Consider the following 14467-nt stretch of genomic DNA (forward strand, 5'->3'; position numbering starts at 1 on the left):
TGAAGATCTGGAAAAGTTGAACATAAGAATTAAAACAAGATAGCAGAGTAATGGTATTCACTCCTAGTGTAAGAAGCTGACACAGTTAGAAATGCAACAGCATTTGTTATTTACACTCATGCCGCTAAGATGATAGAGATAAACCATATTTAATATAGTCCCTTGATGATGAAAATAATTGTAATTTCTCTTTAAATTTCCCATCAAAGATTAGTGAACTGTTAGTTTCATGGTTGATTCATTCTGACCTCAGTTGTATAGAAATTTCAACCTTATAAATTCAGAAACACATATATACTCTGAAGGTTTCTATACCCATATTTTTAATGTAATTGAAATGTTTAGCTATTGAAAAATGAATAAGTTATATTGAGAAAGAACATGAAATTGTGTGGGTTTGCCATTTAATCTCCTTATTTTACATTCAAAGTTAGCTGTATACTATTTTTTTTTCTAATACCAGAACAACAGCTATTTGACATATTTGACTCCTTTTAAATTAATTGTTGGATGGTTTATTTGTAATATTGGCATAGTAAATAAAGTACTTAGTACTATTTGATTTTTATCTATTCTAGCTAGGATTACAGTAAATATTTTTTCAAGTTCATATTTTGATTCTAAAAGGTTTTAGAAAAACATGTATGTTTACTTTGTTCATTAGGAAAATGCAGAGAAAAAAGTGTATAAACTTATGATGTTATCTGTTTTAAACTTCTTTATACCCAAATAACTTAGCTAGCTTCCTTGCCTATTGTGAAACTCTTGATTCCCCAAATGGGTCTTTGGGAGGTGTGTGTGTGTGTGTGTGTGTGTGTGTGTGTGTGTGTGTTGCATGATATGAAATATTTACTTAAACTAGGGATTTATAGCTTCCTTTATTGTCATGATTTCTTAAAGTCAATTGTTTTTCTTCTGTGGTTTTTAAGAGTAGCTCCTTCTTGTAATTTTGTACTTTACTCAAGTCATAAATATTTTATAAAATTTTCCCCTGGTTTCTTAGTTGTGGATCCCCTGGCTTTTCATTTCTTAAATTAGGAAGAGATAAGAAAGAGAATCTGACAGATTTGTTGACAAAGTATTATTTTTTAATTTTTAAAAGAAAGCACAAAGAAAATGAGGACTGTAATTCATTCTATAAGATGAATACATCTTTGTTATTTGTTGTTAAATTTTGGTCTTGTTATTCCAATTGATGCAAAATTCTTACAAAACACTGAAATAATACAGATTTTTCTTCATTGTCAGCAGGATGAGATTGTCTGAAACGAAGAATAGGTATGATAGTTTTTTTAGATTTTGTACATCATAGGTGACAAGACACTATCAAAACATTTGTTAATAAGTTTTAAAATGTACTAGGTAAATACTTTGAGAAACCAAATGTACTGAAAAAGTGACAGATAATTTTGAGAGAATAATATTAAATTTTTAAAGTGATTTTTTTCTTCTTTGTATACTTAAAAATTCTATTATTTGACCCATAAAGATTATTTTTACTTGTTGAAGATTGTGCTAGCATGCTATAAATTTTATAAGGTTCATTTACAGTCCACTTTAACAGAGAATCAGAAAAGAGGTGTAAATTGTGTAGCATTGATCGCAGCCTGTAGAGTTCTAAAAGTAATTACAATGTATTATTTAGTTCATAACCTTGAATTATATGTATCTTTTATTAGTAAATGTTTTTTAAACTATCTAATGGACAAATGATGAATTATTTTAAGTTCAAAACAAAAATTGTTATGATTGTTAGTTTTGAGCACCTGTAATTTATATACATTTATTCATATGCTCTTAACATTTCTGCTGTCATAATGTTCTGAATGATATTTGTTTTGTAAATTCTATTAATGTTGTCTATTTTTCCTAAAACATTTATTTCAGGTTTAGTTTGCCTTTGTCATGTATATTAATTTAATAATCTAATGAGCAAAGGATAGAATTAACAATGTTAAAGTTGGTATATATAATAGTTTATTTTTCTGTCTTTGAAACAGTTGGTTTTCATATTATTTAGATATCCCATAAATCTGTTTACCCTGCAGGTGTGATGAATGCAGACTGTGTTACCATTTTGGATGTTTGGATCCTCCTTTGAAAAAGTCTCCTAAACAAACAGGCTATGGATGGATATGTCAGGAATGTGATTCTTCATCTTCTAAGGTACGGGGGGCACCTATAAGAACTGTTTTCCTTCATTTTGACAGCTTTTCAATATCATACCGTTAGCTTCCTGACATTATAAAGAACTGAAATATGAGGGATTAACATTTTAATCTATAGTAAGAATATATTATTGTGAAATTTTATTGCCCTTAAGTTAAGGAAATTAACAACTTTACTAAATGATGTAAATTTCCTTGGTGGCATTTTTTTTTTGTAGTCTCTGTATTACTCCAACATATTAAATAGGCTTCTAGTAGCTCCAAAAAGTAACTCTTTGCTAATTTGCCACATGGAAGGAAATATTGAGTCATAAGAAATTATGTTAGCCAACAGACCAGCCATTAAAATTGAATTTATTTTATTGATAGTTTCATTTTAAAATATAGTAAATATGTTATGAATGTTTTATAAGGTCTGTTCATTAAAACAAAACAAAACAAAATATCCTGTTTTTTGTATCCTAAATCTTATTTCTGGTATTTTTTGTAGTTGAATAGAAAGGATGAAATTTCAATAATGTCTAATAGTTTATCCTCTAAAATAGACTGAAATTATTTCCTTAGGGTATCAGCATTTTAACCTTAAATTCTGGTAACCTGTAGTTTAAGATTATTGTGTTTATTTTAAGTTTGTCAATGAATAGCTATACTATACTCTTACTGCTTTGACTCATTTGACATAGATCTTGAATACATTTGAATGATGACACTCTGGTCAATTGTGAACTAATCAAATTGTTCTTAAGAAAAGACAATGGAAATTAAATGGCTATTGTTAATATGAACATCAAACTTTTCTTCAGTGCCACTTAATGAATAATGAATGTTTCTGTCCCAATAAATTAAAATCAGTATGGAATTCCTGTCAGATTGTGGAATCAAACTATTCATTTTCTCAATATTTAAAATAATTTGTTTCAGCTTATTTTTTTAAAAGCTGCAAAAAATCATCTGGTTATAGGAAAGCAAAATTTTTTAATAACCTGAATTTATTAAAAATTGTATGTATTTGTATAATGATATTAAAAGATAACTTCTATATATTTTATTTAATAATAAATCATGCTGCCCAAGACTGTAAACTATGCAATAGCAAGAATTAAGACCCAGATTAAAGAAAACAACTTTTGTTGTTATAGTTGTGGTTGCTTGGGATTGAATCCAGGGGTACTCTGTCATTGATCTACATTCCTAGTCCTTTTTTTAGACTTTATTTTGAGACAGGGTTTCATTAAGTTGTCCAGATGGCCTTGGACTTGTATCTTCTTATCTCAAACTGCCATACCAGGCATGCACCATCAAACCCAACAAGAAGGAGCATATTTAATATCAGAAAGTTTCATGGCAAAATTAGAAATGCATTCCAGAAGTTGTATTGTATTTAAATGAGAAAAATAATGAAATACTATAAATTTTAAATAATTGTCTTTTGGGACTCTGTAGTGTAATGTAGTGTTTCTCAAAGTGTATTTTGTTTGGTGTTCCCTTCTACCTCAAACAAACAAGTTAAGAAAATAATTTTTTAAAAAATAATTTTTTCTCTTTTATAAATATATGCATTTGCATGTTTTAGAAAGTTCTATCTGACTGAAAATATATAGCATTAAGTGCAAAGGGTAGCTGTTTTAAGTTATGTTGTAATTTCATTACTGAGAATGGAAAGTTAACAGGGCATACTTCTTATTTTTGGAGAGTACCTACATTCTGTACATGCCAGGGGGCAGATACCCATTGAATAAGGATTTGTGCTTATTTTCTTCTACTAGCTAATGGGTCTTTGGCAATCTACTTGGAAAGCACTTTGTTAGAAAATGGGCATTTTATTTGCTGTACCCGGTTTGACCTGTGGTCCACTATCAGTTGTAAATAACTTAATATTTTCAAAATTTTATTCAAATATTCTGTCTAATTTTTAGAATATCAGAGAAGTTTACTATAAGGACTTTAGCAATGAAATGGATTTATATTTTTACCACACCAAAATGACTGTAATTCTACTTTTCAATAAAATCTTCAGCTTAATGTAATACTTAAGCAGAAATTTAAGGAGACAGGTTATTCCCTTGAATATTTATGTTACATTAATTTTGTTTTCCTACTTTTAAAAACCAGCAGGTTGTAAATTTTTGTTTGTATTTTCTCTTGAAAAGATGTTTGCTAGTGTTAAGTCCTATGGAGATAGCATTCATAGATAATGTTATGATTTATAATTCAATTCAATGGATTGCTTTAAAAACTTTTAAATTTAAAAATTTGTATATTGTTAACATCCAAGTGAAGAAAATTACTATCATCTTAGGGCCTAAAAGAAACATAGAATGAAAGTTAACATACTTTTCTTATTTTTTATTTTGCTCAGTTGCCTTGATGAAATATTATTTGTTAGGTAATATGGGTCTATTTGCTATGATAATATATGTTAATGATATGAAAAGCTAAGGGAAAAAATACCAATTGCCATTAGAATGGAAGTGAACTAGTTGCCAACAAACTTTGATGGGGCAAGTGAAGGTAAAATCATTATATATGTATATATCTGTAACTTCCTTTCTCTGTGGGAATAAGACTTGGCTCAACAAGTCTTATTATAAAATTTTGACTCCTATGTAGAAATTATATTGTAAATATCAAACAATATGGTTGAATGTTTGACTGAAAATACATCACTCTTTAAACATTATTTAACTGTTAACATTTTGTCCAATTTCTGTGTACAGGGGGAGTCCTAAAATGTTGCATACACTCAGCAGTATTCCTCTTAGTTATATATGACTTTATCTTTCAAGTAAAAGGTTTCTTTCCTGTGGACTTTATGAGAACAGAATTTTTTTCTGTCAAGTATAACACTGATTAATAACAGTTTACCTAAAAGTGGAATGATTCTGCCAAACCCTTGAAGTATGACATGTTAGTACTCTCTTTGCCTCTTCAACTCTTCATAAGTCTAGGTAATTTTAGGTTTAATGAAAATTGGCTAGATAATGGACATGGACATGGACACACACATGGAGATCCATTAATGTGTACAGCATATATAGAGAAACACATTAGCACTCATATATAAACCTGTCTTCTCTCATAGGTCTGCTTCAAATCATGTAAGGTAGCAGCCAGTGCAGTATACTTGTATTCAATGGAACTAGTCCATTGCTCCTGGTCACCATGCATTAGGGGATTTTTCTCCCCTGCTCTTTACAGCATTGTAAAAATTCTGTTATTAATGAATGCTGTGTATCTGGAAAATCAGTGTATTTATTTCTTCTTCCTTCACATCATCTGTCTCCTGTTTTTTCCTCCATCTCTACCTTCATTCATTCATCCAAGCCATATATGTAGAATCATCCTCATGGCTTACCCATCATTATCTCACATACCATGTTACTTCCTAATCCTGTAAAAGTTTTATTTTCCTTCTCTAGTCTAGTCTTAGCTACTCACCCCCACCTGCCCTTCTGTCTTGATTGAGTGCCTCACTGTTTCTCCTATTACATTTTTAGAAGCTATCTAAATAGGTGTGCCAGACTCATTCATCTTTGATCCAGTCTCTTCACTAGAGGCCTCCAAATGAAGTGTTATGCAAAGTAATATTAAATTAACTTAATTCTGTTTAACATCCCACTTTAATTTCCATATCTGGGTAAGTTTAATAATGTTTTAGTACTTAAGAACGGGTATAAAAATGTGACAGTTATGTATTTACGTGGAGTACATAATTAATGTGTTTCCTATTGGTAAATACTATATTTAGTAAATATCCTGTACTGTATTGCTATCAGAGTAATCATTCTGAAATTATAATTGTTACCTCTATGTTAAATCTAACAGTATTTTTTCCTGCTAAATATCCAGAATATAACTAACAAAATCAAGAAATTTACCTTGGTACATTATTATTAGCTAATCCTCAGATTTCATTTAAGCTTTGCTATTCATTCATCCTTTGTGACAAAAGGACTTTGCTATTATGTCCTTTCTGGCAAAATGATTCAGTATGGAATCATACATTAGATTTAGTTTTCATGCTTTTCTAGTCCCTAATCTAGACAGTTCCTTAATTTTTCCTTAACTTGTGTTTCTTTAGAAAATTATAGAATAGTTACTTTGTGGAATGCCTTTCACTTTGCATTTTTCTGATGTTGTGATTGGATTCATTTTATGCATCTTTGATGAGACTACATCAAGCAATGCTGTTTGCATTATATATATGATGTTGATTGGAAACGATGATGTTAACTTTAATTACTTGATTAAGTTGTTTGCTAGTCTTCTGTATCCACTTACTCTTTCTAATTAGTAAGTAATTTGTGGGAAAAAACCTTGAAAGTTTGTAAACATTTTATTCTTCATTAAATTCTGTTTTCCCCCCATGGGTTATAGAAGTTATTATTATTGTTCACTTTGATGTTCCAATTGTCCCAGATTTGACTGATGAAAGAATGCTACTTCAATGTAACTTCTGGGTCCTTTGAACATGATTCCACCAATCTTTGAGAACTTTGTTATTAAAGGTATTTCTGGCTTGACTTACAATTCCTCCCTACCCCCACTTTTGGAATCAGTTGTATCTCCAAGGAACCCTGTTTGCTTTTTTATTTTTTAAATACCATAATTTTCTTTGTTTATTTTTATATGGTGCTGAGGATCGAATCCAGGGTCTCACATGTGATAGGGGAGTGAGTGCTCTACCACTGAGCCACAACCCCAGCACCCCCACCCCCCACCCCACCCTGTTTGCTTTTAATGGAGAATGGTTTTAGAAACAAAATCTGATGTGCCCATTGTTATTGGGACAATGCTCTTCTTGATTCTTCTTGGTAGACAGATCTAAGGACTAGATGTTTATACATATACATATACACATTTAGATATATATTTTTATAGATATTGAAAAACATTCCATTTTTCTTCTTTTCCATCTTTGTAATTTCGTTTCTGTCAGGAAAAAAAAAAAAAAGAAACTGGCTCCTGTTGTCTTCACTATGTATTCTTAGATGATAACTCCCTTCATAGGGAAACAGTGTCTTGTTACATTCTACCCCTAGCCCATGTGGACATCTATTTTGTTTATGTTCTGATGACTTTTTGATTGAAAAGTTCAGAAAGAGGATAGAGAGCATTTATATTTTTATAACTCTCTGTAGGTGATTTTATAAGCAGTCAGGAACATGAACCATTATTATACCTGCTTTATAAAATCTTTAGTTAACAGAGTTTTGAAGCTAAAAATTAACTCTTTGGAATTTTGAAACAAATATACACAATGTATATTTATCTAAGATAACTTTTAACAAATTGTCATTTTAAAATTATATTGTGTATTTTCATAAGATGTAAAGTAGATTTTATATTGTATTTTTAAAAAAATAGGGCGTAGTTTACTACTCAGTCTTTCTGAGGATATACTTGATATAGATCCCCACAGCTTGTGTCTGCTAAAACATTCAAAATGCAGATAACTCGTCTTGAAATGGATAAGTGAACATATATAAATATTTTTTTAAAGTGTTTCCTCAAGTCAAGTGTATTCACTGGTGCCACTGAAGATTTAAATATATGTCAGGTACTTTATAATGACTGTGCCAGATACTATTCTAGCTTTTCATCCTGTTTAAGCTCTGTTTTGTGAGAAGCCATCAAATAAACACGACAGGTCATTACTTGACTACTACAAAGTGAGCTGTCTTAGTTTGGAGACTTCCATTTGGTTTTCTTATTTGATCTTTCTAGCCACATCTTGAGCAGTAATAAATTGTAAATTCATATGCATAGAAATCTCTTCTGAATCTCTTATTGAAGACTTTCTGGAACTACAAATGCAGACATACCAGCTGAGGCAAGTGCTATTTCTTGATAATCGTTTGTATTAGAAATCTCTGAGTAACACCAATATAATTTTTAAAATTTTTCTTTTACTTTGCACATTTCTTCCTTGAGCAAGCAGAATTCTATAACTCTTAGATCAAAATAATATGTGTATATTTACTTTCAAATAAAATGGTCGTTGAAAATTGTGTCTCTTTAAGAACTGAGCAGACAATCTCTCCAAGGAGTATCTTGCCACAATACATTAAACAAGCACATTTAATTGAACCTGGTAATATTGGAAATTGAATGTCTTGAGTTTTATGTATTGTGAAGATTTATGAAAAATATAAAATTAAAGTGAATTATCCTTTAAAGTTCTTTTAAATTTGAAGCATATAACTGACCCATAAAAAAGAACTTTTTAATATTTTAACTATTCATTTGACCTTTGGAATTTTATGTGACATTAGGTTGAATTTGAAGTTTCTGAATTGAGCATAGTTGACAGAGAAATCATTTGCAGGTAAAACTTATACCCTTTAACTGTCTAAATTCACTACTTACCTAGCATTTGTAAAACAAGCCTTACAGCTTACAAAAACATGCTTTCCTGAGCTTCACTAACTTTGATTTGCCTTTTCATTGATAGAGGTACGTAAAAATCTGGAAAAATCATTCTTTGTACCATTTCTGACATTAGAATCCCATAAAATAAATCTTTTTACTAAAAAGTCTAAGAATTAAAGCTGAAGTGGTTATCCTCAGTCATGGCTGTAGTCTTGTACTTAAGCTTTAGATTTCCTGCTTGCTGTTGGAAATTACACAGAATTTCAGTCGATCTTCTAGTCAAGGCTCTGGTACTAATTCAGAATGTTGTAAGTTGCTCTGACATTTTCCCTGGGAGGTAAAATTGTATAAAAGTCTTTTAATTCCTTAGTTTCTAATTCTAATTGAGTGGCTGTATTTGAGGAGTAGTAATAGTGATTTGCCATTAACAGCCCAACTAATTATACTTGGTATTGTGCAATTAAAAAAAAGTAGAGTGTGTTATTGTTTAAACTGAACATTTATGTACTGAACTGAACTTATTTGTCATTATTTCTATTCACCTCACATTTTTTTGATATTTTCTTGTGATTAGATTCATTATCCTGGTTATGTTTTCTGAAACCTCTTCCTACATATTTTTGTCAAGTGTCAATTTTCTGCAAAACAGATTGTTCATGGACCATTTTTTGTAATAGAAATGGAAATAGTACTAATACGTTTATAGATGAGTTCTATAACTTATGGTATTTTTTTCATTAGAACCATATAATACCTATTAAATACATTTCAGTAAGTCATAGTCAGGTATTCCTTAAGGATCTCTTTGAAAATTTGATTTCTTCTTCCAGATAAAGTTTATCAATGTTTATGATATACATATTTATATATTTTTATATCATATTCAGAGAAAAAGGAAAATTCTTAGAACCTCTGAAAAGTCAAATCCTTTCTAAATTATTCAATAAATAAGTTGCAGAATGGAGAAATCAAATCACTTTCTAAGTTACACTTACTATTAATTTGAAAAAAAAACAAGCCATTTTCTAAGTTAGGTGGCATGTGGGCTTCATGCATTTACATAGCATGCTGTGGAATACCGTATGTGATGAGAAACTAAATCATAACTGAGATAATTAATCAAAGTACAGTAGGGTGCCATGAATACAAAAAGTCACCAACTTCATACTGTCCTATAGTTTAAAATAACATTTTATATTCTTAAGTTGTACTATTATAGAGAAATAAAATTACCTATAGAAAATCTGAGTGTTAAGCTAAAGAATATTTTATTACAATCCCTTAAAAAGTTAACAAAAAGAATATTGTGACCTTTTAAACCTAGCACTTGAAGTACTAAAATTGGTTGTATAGTAAGCCAATAAACCATAGGTCAGAATCTCAAGAAATTCATTGGGAATGTGGAATATTACTAATTGTGTCAAGTTGTTATTTCAGTATTTATATGCAGTGTAAGAGACATATTCACTGTGAAGAGCTGGTTGGTCTTAATTGAACTAAGCTAGCCTATTCTCAGAATTGTAAAAGTGACACTTGAATAGTAGAAAAGGCTAAAATCCTAGCTTCAAAAATCAAAGTGAGATTTGACATATTGTAGACATAGATATAGTAAATTTGTTCCTTTTAATTTATTAAACATTTAATTATTTCATCATTTTGTAGAATTTCTTATCTGTTAAAATTTTTTTTGTTGTTCTAACTCACTGTGGTTTAGGAAGCATGTGCCTTTTTGCCTGTAACTAAGATAGTCTTCTTAAAATCTTCAAATCTAAGCTAAGAAAATTCAAAGAATAAAATCTGTTAATGGAACTGCATTCTCAAGTAAAATACACTTAAACATTATAGTCTTCACTTTCTAAAAGCATTTTATAAAGAATTGTATATTGGAGGTTGGAGACATAGCGAAAGTGCATTGTGCTACTGAATATTTTAATCTATTCATTTTGACATTTCTGATATTAGGATATATGTCTCTAAGGAGTTTGTATCTTTAAGTGATAATAATTATTTTTCCATAAAAATTTGCCGTCAAATTGATGAATAATCTGAGGAATTTATAGTAGGAAAATAGAGTGATTTATCTAGAAAATCAAAGTTTGCAACATAGTACAGAGGAAAGTTTTATGTGCTTGGAGAAGAAACAGACTGGGTTTAGATCTTAACCATTTACAATGCTTGTGACCTTCAGCGAGTTGTTTCAGTAACTGAACTTACAGTTGTTTTTTGTAAAAGATTGAATGGCAGTGCACAGAGTAATAAATGTACTCAGTACATAACAAGCAGTTTAGCCACAGAGACAAGAGTTCACAATTAGATGAGTTCTGATTTCCAAATGTAAGAAATGTTTTTAAAAAGTAATAAGCAGGAAAATTTTGTTTGATTTTTTGCCTTCACACACATGAAATAAAAGTCTTTTCTATCACTTTCAGAGTTTCACATTAAATAGAGTTAGTCATATTTAACTTTTTCATGCAGAAAAATGTCCATTTGTTTTAATTTCTTGCTAGAGTTAAGAGGCAATGAAATCTATCTTTATAATTAATAATTTTTAAACCAGGGCATTCATGGTTCTCTAGACTTTCAAAATTATATACTATTCCATCAGGTATTATTTTCTAAATTGATTGTATATCATTAGCACAGAGTTGGAACTTTTTATTGATAGTAATTTATATTTCACATTAAATATGGAATCACACTCTTCTGTGAATCACATAGCAGTGTATTTATTTTATAGATAGAAGGCATGATAGTTAGAAACTAAAATATGCCTTCATATTTAACATATTAGATCTGCCAGGTTTTGAATAAAAAGAGTAATAGGAAAAGATTCAACATAATGACATGAAGGGAAAACTTGTTTTTTAAAAAATATGTTTTTAGTTGTAGATGGACACAATACCTTTATTTTATTTGTTTTATTTTTATGTGGTGCTGGGGATCGAACCCAGTGCCTCATATATGTTAGGCAAGCAATCTACCACTGAGCCACAACCCCAGCCCTGGAAAAACCTGTTTTTAACTGAACTCCTGTTTTAGTAATAGGTGAAAAACTATCCAAGACATTAACATAGAATATGAAGAGGTATTATTTCCTTGTCATTTATTGAAAACATAAACTTGAAACTGACATAAAAATATAGAGTAAATAAAATTAAAGATAATAAACCATCCAAGACAGCTGTAAGATAATTTATGAGTGTACTTTGTGAAGTTCTATGCAGTTTCTGATGATAACAGAGTCTCAAACCCAACAATGGCATTTAGAGAATAGGCATCAGCAGCACATCCTTTATTGTTTACAGATTTAGATACTTGTAAAGATGGGAATGTGGAAAATTCAGGCCTAGCAATTATACATTCTGTGTGGAGCCTAGAAATTAAAGTTTTAGACTATGTTGTGTAAACATGTGGAATATGAGAACATGATTATATGCTTTCAATATACTTACATCATTTATGCCAAGAGAAAGTATCACTTTTTTAAGATTTTTTGTGTGTGTGTTGATAGACCTTGATTTTATTCATTTATTTATATGTGGTGCTGAAAATTGAACCCAGTGCCTCACACAAGCACTCTACCATTGAGCCACAACCCCAGCCCCCCCAAAAGCATCACTTTTAAATAAAGAAAGTTACACTTATTCTCAGATGCTATTCTTTTCTTTTAGGGAAGTAGAATATCTATAAGTGTTTTATACGTATGAATTAAATGACACTTATTTATACATGTAAATTCTTCAGAATTTGCCAATATAGCCTACAATTATCTCCTTTTCTGTCACTGACCGGTTCCCTAATTCCCAATGGAAAGAACCATGAATAACATTCCTTAATGTTACTTGTTTACCTCCATGTTATTTTAAAAACTCAATCTCTCTCTCTCTAGGAGTACTGGATATGCAATTTCTAACACATTTTCCTTTGTAAAAATGCTAAGTAAAATAAATTTTAACACTGATACACACTGTACTCCCTCTACTAGTTCCAGCTTAGTCCAGTCCTGCTCCCTATTAAGTTATTAGCTTCAGTTTTCATTTAACAAGACCCTAAGAATCATCTTTAACTAACAAGTTAGGTGAACTCTACTTTTAAGAATAACTCTGCTTTTTCTTGTGCTTTATCAGAAATAAAAAGAATCATCTAATTTTCATAATACTTTGATATTTCTTGTCAGTCCACATCCAGATGCCTGTGATTTTTCTTTTAAATTGATTAATCTGCAAACCACTTGCCCTGGGATCTTCTGAATTTCCACTAAACATGCAATGTGGAAAGCCCTACACAGACCTGCTAAATAAATATCTCTGGAATTGTACTTGGGAATAAGCATTTTTACAAGCAACACAGGTGATCATGAAAATTTAAGAACCACTGCTTTTGACTCTGATTGCCTTTAAATTTCTTACACATGGTTTTGTCTGTATTTGAAATATTCATTTATCATAATTGAGGATAACATTCTCATACTTCACTGTTCATAACTGGACTGTCTTTTAATCTCACTGGCATATTGAAGATAGATTGATGACACCCAATCCAGATTGAATGCACTGATTTCCTGGATTACCAATATAACATTTCCTTTCTTCTTTCCAGTCCTGAAATTGCTCAGCAAGATCACCAAGCATATCCTCTGAGCTCCAAATTGTTTGTCTCCATCAAGAATCTTCCTCTGCTTCATCTTTTATCCACTTTATAATTCCCCCCCTTTTAAAAAACTCCTTCCTTGCCTTCAGTGAAGGCACCTAGTTTCCCACCTTCTTATCAGACCATTTCTTTGGTCTTTTTTCTAGGCTTCACAGTCTTGTTTTCTCACTATGCTTAGCATCTGTTATTAAGGTCCAATAAAACATCCACTTTCCAACAGGAAAATTTGGAATTTAGGAGTTAATGATCCATCTATTTCTTTGATTGAGTGTTGCTCAAAAAGGAGACTTTCTGCCTCTGAAAACATTATATTTTTTTATCTAATAATTATGATACAATGTAGCAATAAATTTACCAATATTGTAGCTGATTCTTTCCTCTACCTAATAATATCTACTACAAAATTTAAATGATATTTATTTGAATAAGAGAATACCTATCAACTAGCTCTTCAAGTAAAATATTATTATGAAGACATGGTTAAATATACTATATTTGTGGCATCAGACTCTTTTGAGTTTTAACTTAAAAGCTAAAATAATAATTCAAAATAGGAGTTTTATTTAATATAACAAACTAATATTGTTTATGTAAAATCCTGCTTTAAAAAATATCTACTTCTCATTGTTTTTTTCTCCTTTTTTTCTGTCCTTTTCTCTGACTCACTTTTCTAAAGTGGGAATCAGGAAAAAAATTACTTTTTGATTTTGGTCTGTAAGATTTTTTGTAAAGATAAAATAATCTGTGTAGAAAATTTGAAAATTTTTAAATTATTAAAAACTATTTTAAATTATCTGCAATTAAAGCACCTAGAGATCACATTTCTGTTCATTGGTAGTTTTTTCTACTGTAACCTACTTTTTAATAATTATGTTCACATTATGCTTTCTGTTATATTATAGCCTGTGTTTATAAAATTGGATATATGACAATTTCCTACATTCTTTTGAATACTCTTATTCAATTTGTAAGTGCTGTATAATATTCCCGTATAGTCTTATACTGTCAGTATAATTGCTTGATCAAACAAATAAGAAAATATCCTACTCTTAATAATGGCAGCTAACATTAATTAGAACCACCATGCACCTGCCATTATCAAAGCACATAAAATGTATAATCCCATTCAGCTTCAGCACAGCTTTCAGGGTATTTACTGTTTTTATCTCCTTTGTGCGGATGAAAAAAAAAATGAGATTCAGAGAAGTTAAGGATAACACAGCTAAGAAGTGGTATATCATAATCCAAACCCAGGTTTGCCTGATTCCACAGCCTAT

At 30.3% G+C, this 14467-nt stretch overlaps 1 protein-coding gene across 3 annotated transcripts in view; it reads left to right on the top strand.

The window, feature by feature from the left end:
- Positions 1-14467, top strand: part of Phf14 (PHD finger protein 14) — a 189904-nt gene that overhangs the window by 133579 nt on the left and 41858 nt on the right. For all 3 annotated transcript variants that reach the window (XR_013091873.2, XM_076861574.2, XM_076861581.1), the window contains one exon: positions 2049-2166. Coding sequence is in view for 2 of the 3 variants with exons in the window: in XM_076861574.2 (XP_076717689.1) it covers positions 2049-2166 (118 nt within the window). In the remaining variant the exon portion in view is untranslated. The remainder of the gene's footprint in view (positions 1-2048; positions 2167-14467) is intronic.

Source organism: Callospermophilus lateralis, chromosome 1 (genome assembly GCF_048772815.1).
Source record: "Callospermophilus lateralis isolate mCalLat2 chromosome 1, mCalLat2.hap1, whole genome shotgun sequence".
In the NCBI taxonomy this organism is placed as follows: domain Eukaryota; kingdom Metazoa; phylum Chordata; class Mammalia; order Rodentia; family Sciuridae; genus Callospermophilus; species Callospermophilus lateralis.